Source organism: Zalophus californianus, chromosome 3 (genome assembly GCF_009762305.2).
Source record: "Zalophus californianus isolate mZalCal1 chromosome 3, mZalCal1.pri.v2, whole genome shotgun sequence".
Classification (NCBI taxonomy): domain Eukaryota; kingdom Metazoa; phylum Chordata; class Mammalia; order Carnivora; family Otariidae; genus Zalophus; species Zalophus californianus.
The window spans coordinates 128,910,535-128,936,009 of record NC_045597.1 but is presented as its reverse complement, the minus strand read 5'-3'; the positions used below and the strand labels follow the sequence as shown (position 1 = coordinate 128,936,009).

Sequence of the window (25,475 nt, the reverse complement as noted above, 5' to 3'; positions counted from 1 at the left end):
TTAATTTGCATTTCCCTGATGGAGAATAATGTTAAGCATATTTTCATGTGCCTATTTGCCATTCATACCCTCTTTGGTAGTGTTCAGAGTTTTTGCCCATTTTATAATTGGGTTGTTTTCTTCCTCTTGAGTTTATTTTTTTATTTTTTTGAAGATTTTATTTATTTGATAGGGAGTGTGCATGCACGTGGGTACACATGGGAAGCATCAGGCAGAGAGAGAGAGGGAGAAGCAGGCTTCCCAATGAACAAGGAGCCCAATGCAGGGATCCATCCTAGGACCCTGGGAACATGACCTGAGCTGAAGGCAGATGCTTAACCAACTGAGCCACCCAGGCGCCCCTCTTTCTGTTGAGTTTGGTGGGCTCTCTATATTTTCCAGTATAAGTCATTTGGGTATATGACTTGCAGATATTTTCCCCTATTCTGTGGCTTGTCTTTTCATCCTCCTAACAAGGTCTTTTTAGACTTTTAATAAAGTCCAGACTTTTAATTAAGTCCAGTTTATCGATATTTAAAAAAAAAATAAATCTTTTATGGATTGTGTCTTTAGTGTCATGTCTAAGAACCTTTTGCCTAAGCATTGGTCCCAAGTATTTTCTCTTGTATTTTAATAAACACTTTATAAGTTTATATTTTACATTTAGATCAGCGTTAGGTCAATTTTATAATGTGCTACTTTAGATTTTAGTATTTCCAAAGTTTGAGACACTATTTCCAAGTAGTTTTTCTAGCCAGTATTTGATAAAACCTCTAGTTAGGAAAATTCATTCCAAGGACTTTATTAGTATGCAGTGAAAGTTTTGTTTGAATGTGGTTCACCCTAACACACCACTCCCCAACAAAAATTTAAAACTTTAACAGAGACTGACTAAATGCTGTTTAATATTTACCAAAGTACATACATACATACCTTGTTTTATTGCGCTTTGCTTTATTGCGCTTTGCAGATACTGCCTTTTTTTTTTTTTAAACAAATTGAAGGTTTGTGGCAACCCTGTATTGACCAAGTCATTGCCATCATTTTTCTAACAGCATTTGCTCATTTTGTGTCTCTGTGTCACATTTTGGTAATTCTTGCATTATTTCAGACTTTTTCGTTATTTGTTACAGTGATCTGTGATCAGTAATTACAACTCACTGAAAGCTCAGATGATGTTTAGTATTTTTTAGCAATATACTATTTTTTAAAATTTAATTTTCTTTAAATTCAATTAACATATAGTGTATTATTAGTTTCAGAGGTAGAGTTCAGTGATTCATCAGTCTTATATAATACCCAGTGCTCATTACATCATGTGTCCTCCTTAATGCCCATCACCCAGTTACCCCATCTCCCCATCTCCCCATCCCCCTCCCCTCCAGCAACTCAGTTTGTTTCCTATGGTTAGGAGTCTCTTATGGTTTGTCTCTCTCTCTCTGATTTTGTCTTGTTTTATTTTTCCCTCCCTTCCCCTATGCACCTCTGTTTTGTTTCTTAAATTCCACATATGAGTGAGATCATATGATAATTGTCTTTCTCTGATTGACTTAATTCGCTTAGCATAATACCTATCCTCTAGTTCCATCCACATGACTGCAAATGGCAAGATTTCATTTTTTTCCGATGGCTGAGTAATATTCCATTGTATATGTATATACCATATCTTCTTTATCCATTCATCCATCAGTGGATATCTGGGCTCTTTCCATAGTTTGGCTATTGTGGACATTGCTGCTATAAACATTGGGGTACAGGTGCCCCTTCGGATCACTACATTTGTATCTTTGGGGTATGCTGAGGCTAGGACTTTTAGTACTATGTTGAACAATAGTGGTAAGAGAGGACATCCCTGTCATGTTCCCAACCTTAGGGGAAAGCTCTCAGTTTTCCCCCGTTGAGAATGATATTTGCTGTGGGCTTTCATGTATGGCTTTTATGATACTGAGTTATGTTCCCTCTATCCCTACACTGTGGAGAGTTTTAATCAAGAAAAGATGCTGTACTTTCTCAAATGCTTTTTCTGCATCTATTAAGAGGATCATATAGTTCTTGTCCTTTCTTTTATTAATATGTTATATCACCTTGATTGATTTGTGGGTGTTGAACCACCTTTGTAGCTGAGGAATAAATCCCACTTGGTCGTGGTGAATAATCTTTTTAATATACTGTTGGATCTTATTGGTTAGTATCTTGGTGAGAATTTTTGCATCCATGTTCATCAGGGATATTGGGTCTGTAATTTCTCCTTTTTGGTGGGGTCTTTGTCTGGTTTTGGGATCAAGGTAATGCTGGCCTCATAGAAAGAGTTTGGAAGTTTTCCTTCCATTTCTATTTTTTAAAGCAGCTTCAGAAGAATAGGTAATAATTCTTCTTTAAACGTTTAGAATTCCCCTGGGAAGCCATCTGGCCCTGGGCTCTTGTTTGTTGGGAGGTTTTTGATAACTGCTTCAATTTCCTTGCTGGTTATGGGTCTGTTTAGGTTTTCTGTTTCTTCCTGTTTCAGTTTTGGTAGTTTATACATATCTAGAAATGCATCCATTTCTTCCAGGTTGCCTAATTTGTTGACATATGTTCTTATAATTGTATTCAGTGTTGGTTGTGATCTCTCCTCTTTCATTCATGATTTTTCTTTTTTTTAATTTGGGTCCTTTCTACCCAGTTTCTTTCTATAGCACTGAGCACACAGTGGGTGCCCAATAAATGTTGTTGACTGTCTTGTGACACATTGTTTATATTGCTTTCAAGTCTGTTTTTCAACTTTGCTCATTTGTTTTGATGAATTTTTTTATCTCCTCCTTTGATATGCACATTTCTACTGGAGGCTTTCCTTATCCTACCTTTGTTGATATTTGACTTTCTTAACTGAATAAAATAAACATCCCCATTAGATATTTAGAAAAGCCCAGAGACAAACTGAAATTGCAGCAACAATTATGGAACAGATGAGAAATTAAATCTTTAATTTTTAATTTATAGATACATTTTTCTAGTCTGTCTTTGTGTGGTAGTTCCTTGAGTGTGTATATATGAAGAAGAATGTATTCAACTTAGGGGCATCTGGGTGGCTCAGTCGGTTAAGCGGCTGCCTTCGGCTCACAGGTCATGATCCCAGGGTCCTGGGATAGAGCCCCACATCGGGCTCCCTGCTCAGCGGGGAGCCTGCTTCTCCCTCTCCCTCTGTCTGCTGCTCTGCCTATCTGTGCTGTCTATGTCTCTGTCAAATAAATAAATAAAATCTTTAACAACAACAACAAAAAAGAATGTACTCACTTATATCTGTACATTTTTCTGTATTATACCTCAGTGAAAATATCAAGGGAGATTTAGGCTTTCCTTTCTTTTGTATGGAATTTCCTTATTTGATAAAAGGAAGCAAAAATACTATGGGGGTTTAGATTTGGAAAAGTTATTACAAAACTTTTAAGACTACTTGTAAGATTTGTTATATTCAGTGATTCTGAGACCTTCCTAAATTTATACAAAATGGATTGACCTAAGTAGCAGCCTTTAGACAGTGTTTCAGCATTTACAAAGTTCTTATGAAGGTATATCGTCAACTTTAATTGAATACCTATTATATGTCAGGTTCTATATAGTGGTTCTCAAACTTGGCTGCACTTTAGAATCACTTGGGGAGATTTAAAAATTCCCCCAAGCCAATTAAATCAATTTCTGGGAGGGGGACCTTTAGGCCTCAATGTTTTCTAAAACTTATCAGGTGGATTTATCATGTAGCCAAGTTTGAGAACCACTGGGCTAGACACTATGCATTACCCATTTAACCCTCTCAGCAACCTTGTGAGGTGGGATATATTGTCCAGTTTTGTGACTGAAGAAATTGTTTCAGAGAGATTAATGACCAACTAACTAATAAGCGCAGACCCAAGCACAAACCAAGATCTCTGACTTATTTCAAAATCTTGAACTCTATCAGTACCTCTTAGTGATTCATACGTAGGTTCTTTTTCCTTTTTAATTGCAAATGTGTACTTTTTTTCTATCCCCTTGTTCTTTTCTACATGTAATATCTTAATGTTGTCACAGGGAGATTATACTATATGTATCTAGTGAGATATTTTTGTTTTCCCCCTGCCATACCACCGATACCCACCCCTCCAACCAAAGAAGGTGAAAACCAAATTATGCATTTATGATCTCAAGCATCACGAGTGTGTGTGTGTGTGTGTGTGTGTGTGTGTGTGTGTGTGTGGATAAGACCTTGGCTTAGAAACAGGAGTAAATTATTGTCCTAGCGACTTTGATAAAATGTGATATGTTGTGTGGTTTTTAGCTATTTTAGATATATAAACAAAATGCAGACTAGAAATCAGGCTTTTGGTATTGAGAATGTTCTTGGATATCACTAAATGTTGAAGAAATTTCTCAGAAATCACCTGGTGATAAGTAGAATGGGAGTGGGGAATGTGAATTATGTTATTTAGCATTTCATTAGCTGGCTACCATAGTGAATATTAAATGTTTCCTCACTAGAAATAACTTCTGGAAGTTTTATTTCTGCTATTGTAATGGATATCTGATTAAAATAGGAGAAGGGAGCCCCTTCTGTTTCTGAGTATAAGACAACTAAACCACAAAAGCTTCATTTACTCATGCTGATTTATCCTGGAAGGCCTGGTATTAAAAAGAGATTCTATTATGTCCCTGAACCTCACTTTACACAATTGCTAAGTTCCTAAAAGTAGTAAAAAAAAAAAAAAAAAAAAAAAAAAGAAGACTTGAGAGAGATATAATAAAAAATGAATAAACCAAATGAAAACTATAGTTGAATAGTTCATTCTTTAAGAAATAATTGAGCATACTCTGAAAAAGGTGATGTATTAATCAAAAATACAAAAAAGTATATTCATGATTTCTGCTTTAAAAATATCTTCTGGCAGATAAGGTGGGGTACATTGAGAACTATGCTCTAAGACACAAGGCAGCCTGGAGTACTTTATTCCTCTACTGTAATTAGTTATTTGGCTTTCTCTTTATTCTCTCCACCATACTGTTAGTGCTAGAAGGGAAAACTTCTTTGGATTTACCCCACTTCATCTACGTAGTGTGTTAAGTTTGATAGCTCATCATAGCTACTTATTGAACAAAAGGATCTATACAAATGTCCTACTATAAATATAAACAAGATACTGAAAGATTTTAAAGTAGAAGGACTTCCGTGTGTAAAACAAGAAAGGTTCTTGAAAGACAAGGCATCCAAAGAGAGGTTGATTGTAAAGAGAATGTCCTCTTTGTGCATTGCATGAGCAGTGGATGCTTTTGAGCATAGCGGGTATGTTCAGATCGCCTGATGCCAGAACTGAGGCGGAGGGTTTATTTAGAATCGTACTTCTCTAGATTGTTGGTTAAGGAGGTGAGGCTGCAATCAAGATGTCACCTGGGGCTCAAGTCTCAGCCTAGGTGGGATCAGCTTTAAAGCTCACAGTCATGGCTGTTGGCAGTTTGCAAGTCCTCCTTAACTGTTGGCCAGAGACAAAGGGAAGCTGACAACATGGTAGCGGGCTTCCCTTAGAGTGAGTGAGTGTCTAAAACTGACACCACAGTCTTTTGGTAACCTAATCTCAGAAGTGACATTCTTTGCTACATTCTGTTCACTGAACATGAGTCACTAAATCTAACCCACATTCAATGAGAGGGGATTACACAAGGAGCCAGGGTTACTGGGGGCCATCTTAGAGGCTCTCTATCACAGTAATATATGTCATTTAACAAAGTATGTAAAAAATTATTTGGTATGTAATCGATATAAAAATATTACTAATAGATATTTAATATTTTGGTACTTAGCTTACAAAATGCAGTGTGTATTTTACACTTACAGCACATCTCCATTCAGATGGTATATTTTCTTTCTTTTTTTTTTTAAGATTTTATTTATTTATTTGACAGAGAGAGGCACAGCAGGAGAGGGAACACAAGCAGGGGGTGTGGGGGAGGGAGAAGCAAGCTTCCCACATAGAAGGGAGCCCGATGCGGAGCTCCATCCCAGGACCCTGGGATCATGACGAGAGCCAAAGGCAGATGCTTAACACCTGAGCCACCCAGGCACCCTCTTTTTTTTTTTTTTTTTAAATTGTATTTATTTGAGAGAGAGATCACAAGCAGCAGGGAGGGGCAGAGGGAAAAGCAGGCTCCCCGCTGAGCAAGGAACCCTATGCGGGACTGGATCCCAGGACGTCGGGATCATGGCCCGAAGGCAGACATCCAACCCATCGAGCCACCCAGGAGCCCCAGATGGTATATTTTCATTTGAAGGACTTGATCTGTATGTAGTTATCATAAAATTTATAGTTAAAAAATAGATCCACACACCTGAGTTCCAAATATACTTAAATGCAACTGAATCAAGTATCGGTTTTAAAATAGAAATTAAATTGAACTAAAAGTATAATCCCTCAGTCACACTAGTCATGTCTCAAGTGCTTAATAGCCACATGGCTACCATACTGGGTATCAGAGTTCTGGAAGTTTGGCTGCAAAAGGAAGGAGGGAAATAAAATGATGCTTGGAAGGAACAGGAAAGTGGAAATTATGATAATAGAAATCAGTGCACTTTGTGTGTGTGTGTGTGTGTGTGTGTGTGTGTGTGTGTGTGTGTGTGTGTTCGTGTTCTGGGGAGAAGGAAAGAAATCTAGGGTGATAGAAACCCAGGATATAGTTAACATGTTTGGATTATTGATCAGATTTGAGTGGAGGTGCAGTGAGTACAAAAACCCTGAAGTGATGAATGGCGTGTGGTAAGTACCTTGTATTCTGAGTGTTGAAATGTGAAAGCATTGAGTGTGGGAGACTGAAACCAGAGGCTTTTCAAACTGTTTTTTGAGTTTGTCACTCTGTTCATTATTTTTTACTAGTGTGTATGCCAAGACAGAGAAAGGCACTTGGAAATGGAACCATTTCCTGTGAGCTCAGAGGAGAGAGACCCTTTCCTGACCAGGACCAGAGTGTTCTCAGAATAGAAAGAGCTCCCTGGGCATGGAGTTTCTGTCCATGCCACTCTTTCAATCAAATGTTATTTGTAAATTATCACAGAAAGTTTCTTTTCCTTTTCCATTTTGGTGACCAATAGTACTACTGTAGTATGCAGGCTAGATGGCATGCAAAAATACTACTTGTGCCCTGCCCTCAGGTCTAAGATATCTGGGCTGCCATTTTTGGTCTCTAAACATTATTATGCACAGATCTCTGTATGTTAGATGTGGAAAGGGACCTGAGATCATCTAGTTTGATACCTGTATTTTGTAAATGAAGGAATGGAGGACCAGAGAAATGATTAACTTAGGGTAACACAAGTAGCATTTAGGATCCTCCCGTGCTTTTTGATTCCCAGTACATTGTGTCCACAGCTCCACCTGGAGAAGTAGCAGTTTCTGTTGGTGTGAGTGGGCATTTGCACATCTAGCATCTGCATTCCTATTTAAATATCAGGGATTATTTAGATGGCCCTTGTTAAGGTTATCGAGAGGGTTTGGTACCATGTTCCGTGCGCGCTTTGGAGCAAGTTTCTTAACTTCTGTAAACCCCAGTTAAAGGGCAATGACCACTGCCTCATGAAATCAAATGGAGCAAAAAGCCTCCTGCACAGTGCTTAGTGGTAGATATTAAGTAATGGCTCCCGTTTTTCTTCTCTACCACTTGGCTTCTGCTCATTCATTTTTTGTTGTTATTTTGTATGAATGTTTCAGCTCCCAAAGGGATGATATAGTATAAGGGTTAAAAGAGCACTGGCTTTAGAATCCAACAACTTGGTTTTAGATCTCCATTCCAGCACTGATAGCTAAGGTCTTTAAACACGCTGCACATCAGTTTTCTACATCTGGAACATGACAATGGGCGCACTTACCGTATACAGGGCTGTGAGGATGAGTTAGTAGGGCAATTTCCACCACCAAGTCAGCACTCAAGTGTTCTCTGTTGTTGGTGATGTGGTAATAAAATAGGATGAAGCTATTTTATTTTTCTATTGTGTCTGTTGGAGGCATTTTGGGGACATGAAGGCACTAGCACTTAATAAGTGCTGACTTTGATGTGAAGAATACCTTTGCCTCTTTATTTGGTACATTATGCCAGATGTATCCGAGAGAGGAGTTCCATTAAGTTATTCTTCCCTCATATTAATCACGGTCCTCACTGGTCACGTTAAGCCGTAGCTATAACATCTGAGTTCTGACCCACAGCAAGTTACTGGGCAAAATGGAGGAGGTTTCTTTCCAATCTAGAATTCAGTCTGTTCCAATTTAATCCTGTCTCCCCACCCCCTTCAATAGGCAGGAGATTTAAAATCTTCCTGAGGATTGAATACTTTTAACTATGTTGGTCTCTTTGAACTTCTTATATCTCTGACTGGTCATAAAATAGTTGATTCTCAGCAATCCACCAAGCTCTCATTCTCCTGTGAACTCATGGAACTGATATAACCCTCCCTCTTCTCTTTTCTTCCCTCCATTAAATTGACAAACACTTATAGACCACCCTGTCTTGCTGCACTTAACATTCTAGGTGCTAGCAGAGAATGAGAAAGGCCAGGTCCCAGCTGTCACGGAATTTTCATTCTAGAGGCTAACATCAAATAATACACAAGTGAATACATGAATGGACAGGATGATATCAGATAGTGATAAATGTGATGAATACAAAACAGTCACGTGACAAATAGGGACAGATGGGTGGAGATCGACATTGGCTTGTCTTTTGTGTGGTCAGAGAATACCTCTATCAGGAAACATTTGATCTGTAGTCTGAATGAGGTCAGGGAGCAGGCAATTTGAAGTTCTATGGTTAAGAGCACTTTGGTTAGAGGGAGCAGCCATGTGAATCCTCAGAGAGAAGGGTTTGGTCTGTTTGAAGGAAGCCAGTGTGAATTACACGCGGAGTTGAAACAGAGTAATCTGAGGGGAGCTCGAGGTTTGCAGAGTCTAGGTCAGTGCTTTTGGAGACTCCCATGCATCAGAATCACTTGGGAGTTGTCAAATGCAAGTTGTAGGGCTCTACCCCCAGTGTTTCTGTTTATGTGGGTCTGAGGCAGGACCTGAAAATGTGCATTTCTAACAGGGTGCCTGGCGTCGCTGCTTCTGCTCTGAAATCATACCTTGACAGCCACCAAGATGGCTCATCTAGGGCCTTGGAAGCCAAGGATAAGAATTTGGGTTTTATTCTCAGTGCATTTGGAGGCCGGTGAAGGATCATAGGTGGGAGGTGATCAGATTTACATATTTAAATGATCACTCCTGACTACTGCAGAGAGTAGATTTTAAGGCACAAGAAGAAAAACAGGAGAGACCAGTCAGGAGGCTATTGCAACTGTCCAAACAAGAGATGATGCTTTAATTGCCAGGGTGGTAACAGAGAAGCTGGTGACAAGTACACAGATTCAGGGTGTGTTTAGAGTTAAGAGCCCACAGGACTTGATAGTGGCTTGGAAATAGAAGAGAGTGACAGAGAGGAATCAAAATATACCTAGGACTTTTGCTTGAGTTAATGGGATGTTTAGTATAGTGCCATTTACAGGCATGGGGAATAGTGGGGGAGGTTTGGATGAGAATGGGGATGAGGAGTGGAGAGGAGAATCAACAAGAGTATGGGTTATGAGATACATATTGAACATCCAAATGGAGATGACCATGAAACTATTGGGCATATAGATCAGAGTCCAATAAACAGGTCAGGATTGGGCAAATGAATTTGAGAGAGTCCTCAACTTAACAGATGATAGTTAAAGCCTTGGAGTTTGACGAAATCATCTGGAGGTGAGAGTTGTAGAAAGAGAAAAGGGCAGGGAAGGAGCCTGGGCAGGGAGATGAGGGCATTGTGATTGAGGAGTGACAGTGAAGAAGGAAGAACATAGTAGATTGTGTTGTCACACAAAGAAGCTGAGGGAAAAGAATTCCAAGCACAGTTGCTGCACAGCTATGAAGTGTGTCCTTATTGGAATTTAGGAACTTACTCAAATGTAACTGAGATGACTCAGGTAATTGTCTATTAGGTTTGGACACACATAGGTGATTAGTGACCTTGACAAGAGAAGTGTCTATTAAGAGTCATATAATTTTTGGGGTCTCCTTTTGTTGCCTTTCATTTATTGCTTATCTTTTAAAGCCACTTTGCTGTATTCACTCTACTTCATATAAGCTCATCAAGAAAGGGACCTTTTGTTGTTCTTTTTTTTTTTTTTAAGATTTTTATTTATTTATTTGAGAGAGAGAATGAGATAGCATGAGAGGGGAGAGGGTCAGAGGGAGAAGCAGACTCCCTGCTGAGCAGGGAGCCCAATGTGGGACTCGATCCCGGGACTCCAGGATCATGAACTGAGCTGAAGGCAGCCGCCCAACCAACTGAGCCACCCAGGCGCCCTGGACCTTTTGTTGTTCTTAATTGCATTCCCTCAAGCATGTAGCACAATGTTATGCCCACCATTGGAACAGATTTTTATTGAATACAATCTTCTCTTATTTCATTAAACCCAGGAAGAGACACTAAGAAATTGCTTTGAGGAATCGGTCTGCAATTTATAGCTGAAATGCGTGGTTTAGGGGCCACCAGACATGGCCAGTTATTTTGAAGGGCTGCCTCACCAACACTTACAGTCATCATACATCTTTTTTGGGAGCCCTCTATACTGAGAGAGGGTGGCTGTTCAATTTCTTTTTGGTCATTAGAATGTAATATGTAAAAAACCTATTGTTTTAAGACTTATTATTCCACTTTTACATTTTTGTCTTTAATATTGAAGCTGTATTTTGTATAGTACTTACCTGAGTGAATCTATAGGAATACTCTATAAATATAGCAAACACATGAGATCCCACTGAACTTGAGTAGCTTCTTAACGGATGTACATATATCTCATAGATAATTTAAAGCTTCTTTTTGTTCAAACTAAAAGGTATTTGAGTAGATTTCTGTTGTTTTGCTGAACTCATTTATTACTTCTTTTCATTTCTTTTAAGGATATTAATATTGACAGAGATGGAATAATGTTTACAATGGGCACATGAGGAACGCCTGGGTGGCTCAGTCGGTTGAGCAGCCAACTCTTGGTTTAGGCTCAGGTCCGTGATCTCAGGATTAGAGACTGATATGGGGCTCCACATTGGGGATGGAGCCTGCTTAAGATTCTCTTTCTCCCTCCCCCTCTACCCCTCTCCCACTCCGTGTGTGTGTGTGTGTGTGTGTGTGTGTGTGTGTGTGTGTGTCTCAAATCTTTTAAAAAAATGGGCATATGATTTTGAAGTGCTTTATAAATCAAGTGATAAAAAAACCAATCAGTAGTAGTAGGATACCGATTGAATTCTGTGTTAAAATTATGTTTTGATATTTTAAAAATGTTATTGCCTAGGGTGAAATTGTACCTTAATTTTCATTATGAAAATTGAATATAATATTGAGATAATTTTAAGGAATAAGGCAATATTTTTTGGGGGGGTGATGTATACGTTTATTACCTTGATTATGGTGATGGCAACATGAGTGTATGCCTATGTACAAACTTATCAAATTGCAACATTAATAATGTGCAGTTTTTTTGTATACCAATTATACCTCTAGCTGAGGGGGGAAAACAATTATGTGCTTCAAAGAGAAACATGCATTCATATGTAAATCAATTGTAAATGAGAGTATAGATGTAAATAATACTACTCAATTCACCATATTCATTTGTGAAGTTATATCTTGTTATTTTTAAGCCTTGATTAATGAATTTTTGTCCAGACCTAGAGGAGTTTTCTGTATCCTTTCAGTATAACTTCCCCTCCACCACCCTTGTGTGAAATTTGCTATTGTTTTCTGTTATGGGTAGCAGGCTCTATAGTGTGAAAACTGATAGTCAACCTAGGCCACTGGTGAAGAAGAGCTTATGTGAAAATCCCCTGGGTAGGAAAACTGGCTCAAACATTCCTATTTAAAAGGGATGGGATGGGGTGGGGGTGGGGGGGTTGCCTGGGTAGCTCAGGTGGGTAAGTGTCTGCCTTGGGCTCAGGTCATGATTTCAGGCTCAGGGTGGATTCTCATGGCTGGAGCCCGGTGTCAAGCTACTCCTTTAGCAGGGAGTCTACTTCTTCTCCGTGGGCACTGTCCCCCTGCCCCACCACCACACACACCCCGCCCTGCTCCTGCTCTCTTGCTCTCAAATAAATAAAGTCTTAAAAAAATAAAAGGGATGGGGGCACTTCAGTGACATTTACTGTGACTTTAAAATATTAATGAAAACTAGTATTCTTAAGCAGTAAATTATAATTGTTATTGCCTGTTGATGTCTTTTTTTTTTTTTTTGGTATTACCAGAATTTCCTACACCTGGATTAGGTTATAAATTTTGATTATTTTCACTATAGCTTTGGCTTTGGGTGACATTTAATTTTGTTATTGCTTCAGAGCATCTCAATCAAAAAATTAAGAACATTGGAAGAGATGTGAGTAGGTAAAAGGTATTTTAAAAATTTTGCTGGTGAATAAAAGGCTGTTAAAGTCTAAAAGCTTCTCAGGATTCAGACCAAATCCAGGCCTCGACCCAGTATTCTTCTTGCTAGACTACATTGTGTAGTAAGCAAACTTTAATTTGCAGACACATTCCCAAATTTAATGTAAATGGATCACAATAAAGAACCAACATACAAATGACCCTACAGGTTCTCCCTGCCTAAAGTCTACTTTTCTTTCAAGAACTGAGTCATATATCTCTTCTCTATGAAGTATACCTTCCCACCCCCATAAAGCTAGTTTCAGCATGCTCTCATTGCTCTGAATTTTTAAGGTTACTCATCTATTTTATGACACTTATTTTTTCCTTTGAATTCATTATATAATTACTTAGACATTGCATCTACCCCAGTTGAATTTCTGGTTCACTGTAGGAAGATCTTGGTCTGATGACCAATATGCTTTCCAATTATCACGGCCAAACGTGACAAATACTTTATTATTTGAATAATAGGGAACACCAAGATTTTTTTTTTTTTTAAGATCTTCTTTATTTGACAGAGAGAGACATGGCGAGAGGGGGAACACAAGCAGGGGGAGTGGGAGAGGGAGAAGCAGGCTTCCCATTGAGCAGGGAGCCTAAAGACATGTGGCTCGATCCCAGGACCCTGGGATCATGACCTGATGAGCCGAAGGCAGACGCTTAACAACTGAGCCACCCAGGCGCCCCCAAGATTTTCTTAATAGAAGTTCTATGTAACTACTATTTTAACTAGTGCTTTGTTCTGCTCTCCCTTTATAAGTAGGCTTATCTTTAGTAATTGAAGATGAGTTTTCATCACAGACTCAAAGTACTTTAAGAAATAAGAGTCACACATAGAACGTTAAAACTGTTAATCAGAGTTCGTTGTGGTGTGCAGTAGAAAGGAAAGACGTCCCAGGGAATTGTGACTCACTCCAGACCTTGAAGGATAAAGAATATGTGTAAATGTAGAGTGGATGGGGAAGGATGGGCCACATTTGGAGATGAAATAGTGCCTGAAGTGATGAAGGCCAGCTCTGGGCAGAGGATGGTGGCAGCAGGAGGTACCTGTCAGACCCCAGTACTGCCACTCTCTGAAGCCAAGTCCACTGTGAACAGAGTTGTCCCTGCTGCTTTACCTCCCTGCCTGTGGCAGTTGGGCTTCTCTTCAGCCTTCCTGATGAAACCCTTAAAGCCCTCAGTTTCCCAGTTATTTCTTGCTAATAAATCCCATGTGTATTTTTTAGTACTCATTGTCTTAAAAATAAAATATAATCAGTGTCTAAAAACCCAACAGGTGATTCTGATATAAAAGCTCATTCTCTTCCTTGGTGGGGCAACTTTTTCTTCCCAGTTATATGCATTTAGGTACCTCTTCTTTTGTGGGGAATAATCACTGATGTAAACATTCTTTCATTCATTCAATAAATGAGTGTCTGCTGTGTGGCAGGCATTGTTCCAGAAATTCTATGCATTTGCAAATATGTGTGACACAGGGCAGTCCCTACTGTCATGTAATTAATTACTCTTTAATGGAAGAAGACATGATAAACAAGTATGTTACTGGCTGATAAGTCCTAAGACAAAAAATAAAACAAATAGAGGTACTATCTTAAAGTTAGGAGCAGACCCTGTGAGGATCTTGAGTCAGGAATGTAAAAATAGAGGGGGTGGGGATTATTCTAGGTGTGTTCAAGGAAAGGGCAAGAGATACAGTAGTGGAGGGCCATGAGCCCAGGGAAAGAGGAAATTGGAGAGACCAGAGGTAAGAGAGGACAAATTAAAGGACTCCAGGTCTTATTCTGGGTGAAGTCAGAAGTCATTGGAGGGAATGAGAGGGAGCATGGTGATCTGACTTAATGATTTCAGAGGATCCCTCCGGCAGCTATGTTGAGAATAGAATGTGAAGTGGCTATGCTGGGAGCTGGGAGACCGCTTAGCAGCTTGAAGAGAGGTGTTTGTCGATGGACTGGATTGCAGCTCTGTGTGTTAGGGGATTTTTTTGGCTTGAGCAACTGGAAGAATTGTGATTTACTGAGATGGGAAGACTTAGAGAGAAAAGGATTTGGTTTGGAGGAGCTGGGAAGAGGAATCGGAAGTTAAATTAAGTTGGAGATTCCAGTTAGTCTTATGACTCCAGATGTCAAGTAGGTGTTGGATTTACAAATCTGGATTTGAAGGGAGAGATCCAAGGTGAATATTGGGCGTTTAAAATTTTCTTCATACAGATTTTGCAAAATTCTTGTTATATACAATTTTTCTAAGATTCATTTTTGTTGCTATTGTAAAATAAGTTTTTTTTATTATACTTTCTGACTAGTTTTGCATTTGTTTATATAGGCCATTGACTTTAGCGTGTTTATATACCAAGCTGCTTTACTGAATTCTCTTATTTATCAAAGTTTTAAAAAATTGATTCACTGATTTCTCACCTCCTTTGACTTTTCTGTGTATTTTTACCAAACTCTTCAGTTCTGTGAAGTACCAGTTTCTTTCATGGCTCCATTTGATGTCCTGTGCCTGAAATATCAATTATTTCTTGTTTTATTTCCTGTGAGTTTCTATTCATTCCCCTAAACTCAACTCATGTTTCCCATCTATAAGACATTTCTGGGTTCCTAGGAAAGTTTCTCTTTCCATGAGCTTCTCTTTCCATCACCTGTGTACCTACATTGGAGCAATCATCAAACTTTATCATGATTTTGTATCTATCCATCAGTCTGTTGGAGGTTTGAACTCTTTTAGGGTAGGAACTGGGTCTTACCATTTTTACATCCCCAGTGTTTAGCTGAATCTGCTACATAATTGTCTGTTACAAGGTTATTGTATGTTGAATACATGAGTAGTTAATTTCTACATATTAAAAACATTTTGAAATTTGATAAAGTTTTTCTTTATATAGATTTTATAAATGTGTTAAATTTATTGTAACTTTTAAAAATTCATTTTTGTCACTAGTGTAAAAGAAATATTTTTCTCAAGTGCATTATATCTCTGCAATTATATTCTTAAAAATTGAAGGGCTATTATTAGAAAATTAATATACAGTGTAGGAAACTTGTTTCTGCTTTTCGTGCTGTCAAGTGCATAAAGGTGCTTGGATTTATGAGACCTCAAATTTTGAAAATACTAAATGGGTGGATGTTACATATTTATTATAAAGAAGCTCTTTTATCTTGTTTGGTTTTTACTTTGTGTAAGAAATGGGGAGAGGGAGGAATTAAACTTTATATTTTTCTGGAAAGCAGTAGTAGTTATTCTTTGAAAAGCAATTAGCTTTTCATAAAGGCAACATTTTAAAAGCTTTAATTTGCATTACTTAAAAATAGGTATATGTCATTACTAGTAGTTACTTTATATTTGTTTTTATGTTTTATTTTTTCAACCCATCAAGTCATTGAATTGGCCCATGTGAATTTTTTCAGGATGTCTACTACCTGTTTCTGTTATAAATAGGTTAAGAGGTTGCCCTAGTGACACTGTAACATTTATTAGAGTAATTATTGATAGAATTTTTTTCACTGAAGCAGAAATATATTTTATCAAATAACCAATCACAGTTCATTGTTCATTGCTAAGTGCAATGGAAAATATAGCATGCTTCTTTCTTGCAGGGAGTTATAAATGTAGGCAGAGAGAGGAAACTGGTACCCAGGAAAAAAATGGAAAAGATGTTAAATTTATGGAATGTTGTTTATGCTATATAGGGAGAGACTCTCTATGTTGAGGGGTGAGAGGAGGGTAGTTTCAGCTAGACCTCAAAGAGTAGGTAGGGGTTATCTGGATAGAGAGGCAGAACACAATAGATTGGAAACAAATAGAATGAAAGGCACATAGGTAAGAGCTGTTTTGAGGTGTGAGAATGAGATGCTGATCTCCATCCTGACACAGTAAGGATTTTTATAGTTTATCCCATCAAAGAAAATGTTACACTCTTGCTTTACTGTAATAAAACCACATTAATTGAACTTAATGGAGGTGAATATCAAATCTGTTTATTATCATGTTTCTTTTTATTACCAAATGATGAGGTCATATTGTTGAAAACAAAAGAAAATGCCAATTAAAGAAGGCAAAAAAAATTCTTAATTCCAACATCTCTAATACACAGTAAACATTTTGGTGCACTTTTTTTTCTAGATGTGAAAAACATGGACACACACATTGTGTTTTTATTAAGTTAGATCATATTAGAAAGTTATTTTAAAAATCGATAGATTTTATTTTCTGTGTTTTGTTTTTATTTAAGGAGAAAACCAAAAGCTAAGGCACCACGTCCCCCAGCTGAGACCAGATATGTTGATGCCTCTTCAGTTGATGATCCTGTAGAATCCTCTGCTTGCATCATGGAACAGAAAGAAAACACGACAGATAAAGACATTGAACTCTCAGTGGTGCTACCTGGGGATATTATCAAATCGACTACTGTTCATGGCAGGTACAATGCAGTAAATGAAAGAGCAGGAATTCCTTTTCTTCTTCTGTCATTGATACCCTCTGTTGTATATGTACTTTTGATTTCTTCTTTGACAAAATACTTCATTCATCACTCAGGTATCTAGTCAATATGCTAAAAGGTGATAACTTGTTTCTAATAATATTTTAGCACCAATGCTATGAATTCCACAATCCCAGTCAAGTGACTCTTGAAATTTAGAACCATTTTTTTCTTTTGCTACTTATTTAATAAGTTTTCTTTAAAAAAAAAAAAAAGTCTTTCCCAGAGGAACCGTCATTGGTTATATTAATTTTGTTCAGCCCAACTTAGAAAGCCAACCAGACCTATAAGAAAATTCTTTCCCTTCCTCTTCAAATTATTCCTTCTTTTTTTAAGCTGCATCTCTGAATTTGATTTTGCAGAAGTTGCTAAGTACTCTTAAAATACTCTTCTTATGTATCAAAACAAATAAATCTACCTGTAAAACTAGTAGGATTTTTTTAGTTCTTTGAATGATTTCATTAGTGTACTAAAAATGTGTATAAGTTTAATAGTAGAAATGTAAAATTAAACTTTAACCTAGCAAGAAGTGAAAATGTGATTTGGGAGACTGATATTTTTAATACCTGCATAAAAATTGGAAAAATGGAATAAAGCCAAGTGTAATTTTCCATTTCATTTTGAAGTGGAAAGTTACATGAGTTGTATACTTGGTCTTGTTCCACCTTTCACCTTCAACTGCCCATTTGTCATCAGGAGTCCTGTTTTAGAAATCTAAGCTGATTTGACCTTTGTATAGAGAGAGAGAGAATGTGTGAGTGTGTGTAGAACAAAAGAATAAGTAAGCAACATATTGGGTGTTGCATTCTTACAGTGTGGTTTTATCTAGAAGAAACTCATTCAAGATAACCTTAATCTTAAGATTTACCATCAAGTTTAGGTGTAACTTCACAAATCATTGAAAGTATGTGAAAATAGAAAGGTTCAGCATTAACAAACAATACATAGTATTGTGTGTGTTAAATTCTCATTAAATTTAAGTAAGTTGCGTTTTGCCATTTATTTTGTATGGAGAGTGGTTTTGGAGATCATGCGTTGAATTGTATTGAGGAGGTTGAGAAATCTGTGATTTTCCTTGGTGGGCTTCCAGCTCAGAGGCAAGTAATCACCTGGGTTGTGCTTCATTTAGGCAAGGAAGGCATCTTGTGAGTTTGGGACTCTGGCTGTCATCTTCAGTCCTTGAAATAATATTACCCTGATTTAAAAATAATAATGATAATGGATGTGACTAGGGGTAATGAAGGCAGTTCCTCTTATTTCCTCTGAAGTCAAAGTCCTTTTTAAAAAAGTCAGTATTTTTCCTAGTTCTTTACTGATGCTGAGAGTTAACAATGGTTTCCTCACCAGTGTTCCTCAGACTTTCTTCTTAGGTAGAATTTTCCTTCCCTCCTCCCCTTTGAATATCTTAAGCTTCAGCCTCAGGACTCTTTTGTTCTAGAGTCTACTTTTCCCCGTCCACACCTTTTTGAAAATTTTTCCATCTGGAGTACCTTACCACCCACATTTTCTCCAGTTAGTTTATGTAGCTCAAGTGACATTTTTATTTATAAAGCCTTCCTAATCTTCCCAGAATGAACTGTTACTCCCAACTCCAAACTCTCTTGACATTTTATACCATTGAGTTAATCATATGTTGTTTTGTGCTGTAATTAATACACATGTCTCGTCTTCTTGAGTAAACCACAAGATCCATGGGGGCATCATTATTTCATAGTGCTAAGCACAGTTTCTTGCAATATAATAGGCATTTAATAAATACATTAAAATGAATATTGTCTCCCTAAACTCTTTTTTTTTTTTTTAAAGATTTTATTTATTTATTTGACAGAGAGAGACACAGCGAGAGAGGGAACACAAGCAGGGGGAGTGGAAGAGGGAGAAGCAGGCTTCCTGCTGAGCAGGGAGCGCAATGTGGGGCTCAATCCCAGGACCCTGGGACCCTGATCTGAGCCCAAGGCAGACACTTAACAACTGAGGCACCCAGGCGCCCCTCCCTAAACTCTTATATGTTAGTTGGAGGTAACAACTTAAATGGTATGTTCTGAAGAGACATTTGTTTGGATAGTCTCTGGTTCCTTTCCTAGGATCTTTCAAATAAAGACAATTTTTCCACGTAGAGAGCAAGGAAGTTATGTCCCAAATTCTGATTGCTTTTTTAAAAATTTGTTTAGGGCCGAAAAATTTTCCTGAGAGAATTTGTTTCATATCGGTGTTTTCACTAGGGGGTTTGATTCAGGGACTTGTTCTTAATAGTTTTATCATTCAGGAATGACTTAAATTGTAGATGCAGTGACTAATTTTTTAATATTAAGTGTTTATGATTAAAAGTGGTTGTATGATTTGGGATTTCTTAGGAGTGATTATAAATATTTTAAGCTGCAATTTGGGATATCTTAAGAATATAATTTGGAGTGGAGCGCCTGGGTGGCTCAGTCGGTTAAGCGTCTGCCTTCAGCTCAGGTCATGATACCAGGGTCCTGGGATTGAGCTCCATGTCGGGCTCCCTGCTCAGCGAGGAGTCTGCTCCTTCCTCTCCCTCTGTCCCTCTACCTGCTCATGCTTGCTCTCACTCTCACTCTCTGTCTCTTTCAAATAAATAAAACCTATTAAAAAATAAAGTATATTTTGGAGTATCTTGAATGTTGTAGTTATGGTTGGCCCATGGTTAAAAAGCAAAACAATGTTTAACTATAACAACAAACTGTGCAAAATACAAATGTTAGTTACCTAAAGTGAAAACCCATGACATGGATAACTTAAATTTCTTCTTGGCTTTGTTACTATAAATGGAGTAGGGAAAGTTTCAACAAAATAGTACAAGAATTTGGTGGGAGATTAAGGAAGAGTAATTTTAAATAAGTTTATATATATAGTGTTTTCTTAGATAAATCAGAGTTCCATATTGTCACTGTGAATGGTCTTTAATAGAATTTTTTGGGACCATCTTTTCTTAATTTGTCTAAATATTCCTTGTGTATGATATTTATTTTGATAGTATTTATATGCATTTCCTTTGAAGAATAATATTAGTATTAGACTGGAATAAATAGAAAACTTATATGCTTCATTTAACTTTATATATATATATATATATATATATAATGTAAATAGATATACATGTAAATATATATATTTTTCCCCCAAAATGTCTTCTTGGGGAAGATTTTTAGAAAGTTTCTCTCTTTCTTCTTATACAACTTATGCAGAGATATGCTCAGAATGTTCCATTTGGAGGAATGTGAACGCATAGCATTATCTTCAGAAGAATGCCCTTATTTGTACATTGATTTTTCACCAAAGAGCTTATTCAGATTAGGGAATACAGTAAGGTAGGAGGTGGTAATAGACTTTATGCTCAGGGGGAAACTAAAAACTTGTCCTGAATTAAGTTGATAACCTTGCTCTGACTTATCAATCTTTTGGTACTAGAGCTTAATGATAATGCTTCTTTAAGGACCAGAAGTCACCCTTTGCCACCTTGCCTTTGCAATCCTTTGTTTACATTGAGGGTAGCTACAGTGCCAGTCTGCAATCCCTTGGGCATTTCTGTGTTCCTGTCATGGATGATTGGATTGAAGGGAGATGGAATTAGAATATTTACTGTAGCGTGTGTGTATGTGTGTGTGTGTGTGTGTGCGTATACGTATATACACACATAAACATATCTGTGTATGTGTGTGCGCACGCGTGTGTGCTGCCAAAGTCAACAACCTTTTTCACCAGGCAGAGCTGCTCTGTGCTTTACTAAAAGTAAGCATTAAAGGATACTGCTGTTAGAGATAAGCTTCCTAGGGGTTGCCCTCCTCAGGAAAGGCTGCACTAGGCAACAGCATAAGTAGTGGTGTCTACAGGTACTTGGCAAAGTAAATTTTTAATGAAAATGAGCTTATGGGCTTAACTGTTATAGACACTACAGAGAATAAGGAAATATGTGGGTATGTTTGCCTATCACTCTAGATCCTTACCTTATAGTCAGGTGTCTGTCCAGTATGTAATTATTCCTCACTAAATAAGTGTTCCTTTTTCCTCTGTTCTCTCTGGGACACTTTAAAAATAGTTTTCATTTGGGATATTTGGTAAAAGATGACATTAATCCTCTTTTTTTAGCCGGTGGAGAGAGCACTGTGTAGCTCTACTAGCACACTGTCTCTCCTGCAAAAGGGAGGCATGGAATCAACACCATTTATAATAGACAAAGATACAGTTTTCTTGTATGCACCTACCATAAGTAGAAATTGGTTTTGATTTGAGCAAATCTGAGAATGAAATGAATGAAAACACAAATAAAGAAAGCATAGAACTTGAAGTTAGAAATACTATAGTTGGTTCCGTAACTTGCCGTGTGACCTCAGGCAAGTCCTCTCACCTTCCTTGCCTTTGCCGTAAAATGACCCCGAGACGTGATACACATGATCTGTGACCTGGTTTACCTGTCCAACAGCACCGGTTTAGAGCAGAGTTAAGAGTAAGCCCAGTTTTGACTGGCACTGGGTGGGTCAGATAACTAGCTCAGAAATGGTTTACGTGGATTAGGGCGCCACCTATTGGAAAAAGTAGACTATGAAAATTGACAATACTGGATCAATGTGGGTCAGTTTTGTTTAAAAAAAAAATCAGTAATGCAACAGTATGGATCTTGGAAGAGTTTCACAATTTCATATCATACTTACACTTATTGAAAAGTGTCAAATAATGACAAATGTGTAGTAAATATATAATAGGTGAATAGATTTCAAGAACACACTGCTAAAAATCCATTCCATGGCACAAATCATGTTGAACTCCCTAAGGATTCTTAAATTTTGGTTTAGGTACTGATTCAGTTGTAGCTGCTTAAAATAACAGTTGGAATTGTAACTGTTAAAGTATTTTGGTATACCAGAGCTGCTTGAGTTTTTATTGGTGAGACTGAAGAATCCTGTCATCTGGGCTCCAGTTCTGCCCTCCACAGCCCTGAGCCAGGGAGCACATAAACCTCTGTGGGCTGATTGCTCTCCTGGTTGGTTGGGAAAAGGTGGCAGAATACTCACAGATGTCCTCTGATGTGTCATTCCTAGGTGGACTACCCTCTTCTTTCTTTCCTGGTATCCCTGCCTTATAACAATGATCCTTGTTAGTTTTCTTTTTAATTTTTTATAATTACAAATGCAGTACTTGGACACTATTATATACAGTAGGAAAATGCAGATAAACTAAAAAAGTTAAAACACTATGTCATTATTAAACAGGCAGCTTACAACTATTAACATTGTGGTATATAACCTTTTATTCATATAGACATGCACAGACACACAAAAAAGTATATGTACACACATACCTATATAGTCACTTTTTTTTTTTACCGTTATCATGTTGCACATGCTATCTTGTTAACCTATCCTTTTTTCAGTTAGTGATTTCTAACTTTTGTGTCAATACAATTTTATCTTATCCTTTGTCCATATTTGAATTATCCCAATTGCAGTGAGATATATTTATAGTACTCTTTTTTTTTTATAAGGGGTGTGTATGTGTGTTTAATAGGTATGTTATTAAATCACAGTTTTTGTGAAGGTAATTATTTATGACTAGCTGTGAATGTAACATTCAAGATAAATGACCAAGTAGATTTAGCCTAAAGTGGTGAATTTCATTTTTTTTTTACTTTTAGAAATATCTATTTTTAGCATTTGATGTAAGAACTTTTGTCAGTTTAATACTGATCTAATCTATTATTGTCTTCAAATCTTAATTCTGTTACTTTCTTCAAAATGTTTCCTATAGCATAATTCAGTAAGCATTCTCAATTTTGAGATTAGGTTTATTTGTTTTATGTACCTGATCCCCTTCATTTCATGCACATAGGAATAGTCAGAGAGCATTAGTTCATTTGTGAACTCATTACTGAACTAGGTTGGTTAGCATACGATAAATAAATGTCAGCCCTGCAGGAGGTGTTCTAAAAGTTCCCATACAATCATTGGTAAGTCTAATTGGGTTGTTGGTATACATTTGTAAGGGGCAGCGAGAACTAATTCAACTCAAGTCAGTTTTGAGGATGCATTGAAAATGGTATAATGCTTTACTGGATACTAAGGCGGATTTAAAGAATCATAATAAGGAAGAATCTTATTCATAGAATTCAGCCCCTATCAGAAACTTGAAATCTATCTATTCATAATAAGTCCTTATCATGCATCCTCATTTTCCTATGACAGTCCCTGTTTATACCTATTATCCCAGATTAATTACAAATAGTGCCCCCCTTTCACTCTCAGGTGTCCCAGATTGGATGATAAATTATATAGCCCCCCTATTGGTAAGTGGCTTTGTTTAAGCACTTCCAGGGGTTGGAAATTCACTGAGGCAGTTATTAGACATCTTGCTAATCTGAGAGCTCTTTGGTAAATGATGACCTTCATTTTTGATATACAGTTGGATCTTCGAAACACAAAAATGGAGGTCTTGCCTTATCTAGCAGGTAACAAATCTAGGACAAGATTACCCCTAGTAGGCGTCATGAATGCAGAAAGAGTCACCCTAGGATTTAGGGGGTGATTTAGTGATGTCATCATTCTTTGAAGTAAAACTGTAGCAGATAGCAGTTAGCCTGTTACAAACCATCCACTCCATCCTGAATCCTGATTTATGGTATTATGAGGCTAAAATATAGCTCTGTCAGGACTCAGGAAATTCTAATTTTGACTGCACCTTAATTGTGTATATGTTCTTCATTATCTGGTCATGTAACTTCTCTAACCTCAACTTTTTTTCATTCGTAAAGTGGGAGTAGCTTTTGTGGTGGTTGTGAGCTTAAATGAGGTAATAGGTATGAAATTCATACGAGGAATTGTCATTTATTTCTAAAGGGAGTAGGAAATTTCATAGGGATTTCTCCATTTCAAAGAAAAGAGTTTTTAGAGTCTTAAAAAAAAATCTGCCCTCCAGGAAATTATTTTATAAGAGAAAAAAAATCTGAAAATAATAATGCACAGTAGCCTCTCAAAGAATAGAATAAACCCAAATTCAAAGTGATGGGGTGATATGGAGGACAATACTATTTCTTATTTGATTGAAGAAGTGATGACCTAATTCAGCCAATCCTTTTCTACTTTTAATAATCTGGCTCAAGTTTTGGGTGGACTGTGGGCATGTGTTCCTGCTTTAGCAAATAGGAACGCAGGCATCTTTCCTGGGTTGATTCTGGGGTAGAACCTGTTAGCCAGCTGCCGTTTGGTACATCAGCTTGGGATAGTTACCCTCAAAACAGAATTGTTGTTTTCGCTAGAAGTAATTTGGCTTCCAGGGGGATAATTCTAAACTATACTCAGGAGATGACTTTGTTTTCTGTGGGGCAGTTTGTGACTGGCGAATCCTCAGCAGTCCCATTGCATGCAGAGCCTGCTTAAAGGTTAATGCCCTACTTTTATAGTGCTAAGGCTCCTTTATGAGAGAGTTAAGACTGTAATTCCCACTCTTAAAATCAGCTAGGTCTGGAGCACTGGGTGTTATGCACAATGAATCATGGAACACTACATGAAAAACTAATGATGTAATGTATGGTGATTAACATAACAATAAAAAATTTTAAAAAATCAGGTAGGTCAGGATCCTCTCTTCTGTGCTTTTAGTGCCAAATGCTGGGGCTTCAGTGAAATACTTTAAGCATTTGAACTAGTCAGGTTATTTTTGGAAAAGGTCTTAACCCAACTTAATGCTTATATCTCACCTCTGTGTAAAGATGTCTTGACTTTAGATACAGTAAGGCTACTCGTCCAATTTGTAAATTAAGCAAAAACAGCTTTCATGCCTATGTGTGTGTGTGTGATTTTAAAGCATATGAATCTCTTTTCAGTGACTTTGCCTTTTCATATACCTGATACCATGCAGAGAACTCATATATATTGAGTTGTGTGTGTGTGTGTGTGTGTGTACTGTTGTATACTGTCTGCTATGTGTTTGAGATACCAGAATTAAGAGATAAATAATCACTTGTTCCTATAATATCCTTTTCAGTGATACTGACCTCACTGTGTACAGACATTGTATTAGGTCCTGGGAATAAACATTGCTAAGAGCTGGTCCTGCAAGAAAGGAGTTCATATCTGGGTATAAATTGAGCCCAGGTAACATCTTGAGGCTACTCTTTTCCCTCAGGTCTAGATAAGATTGGCCTGAACCCCTGTTCTAGATCTTGTGGAAAGTTCAGTCTCCTTTATATTATTGTAAATTTCCATTTACAATATTATGCTAATGTTCTTGGAGCCTCCTCTGGCTCTGACTTTTTTTTTTTTTTAAAGATTTTATTTATTTGACATAGAGCACAAGCAGGGGGAGCGGCAGGCAGAGGGAGAGGGAGAAGCAGACTCCCCGCGGAGCAGGAAGCCCAATGCGGGGCTCCATCCCAGGACCCTGGGATCATGACCTGAGCCGAAGACAGACGCTCAACCGACTGAGCCACCCAGGCGCCCTGGCTCTGACTTTATATCTTGTTTTTGGTTTCTTACTTCTTAGTCCCTACCTTATGAAATTTCCTTTCTTTTCTTGATTTAACACCTAC

At 37.6% G+C, this 25,475-nt stretch overlaps 1 protein-coding gene across 12 annotated transcripts in view; it reads left to right on the top strand.

Annotated features, from left to right (window-relative positions):
- The window catches only part of COBLL1 (cordon-bleu WH2 repeat protein like 1), a 159,254-nt gene that overhangs the window by 81,157 nt on the left and 52,622 nt on the right, over positions 1-25,475 (top strand). For 11 of the 12 annotated variants that reach the window (XM_027589861.2, XM_027589856.2, XM_027589858.2 and 8 more), the window contains one exon: positions 16,688-16,876. In XM_027589861.2, the coding sequence (XP_027445662.2) occupies positions 16,688-16,876 (189 nt within the window). Of the gene's footprint in view, positions 1-16,687; positions 16,877-25,475 lie in introns of those variants that run through there. The other variant, XM_027589866.2, reaches the window with a different exon arrangement.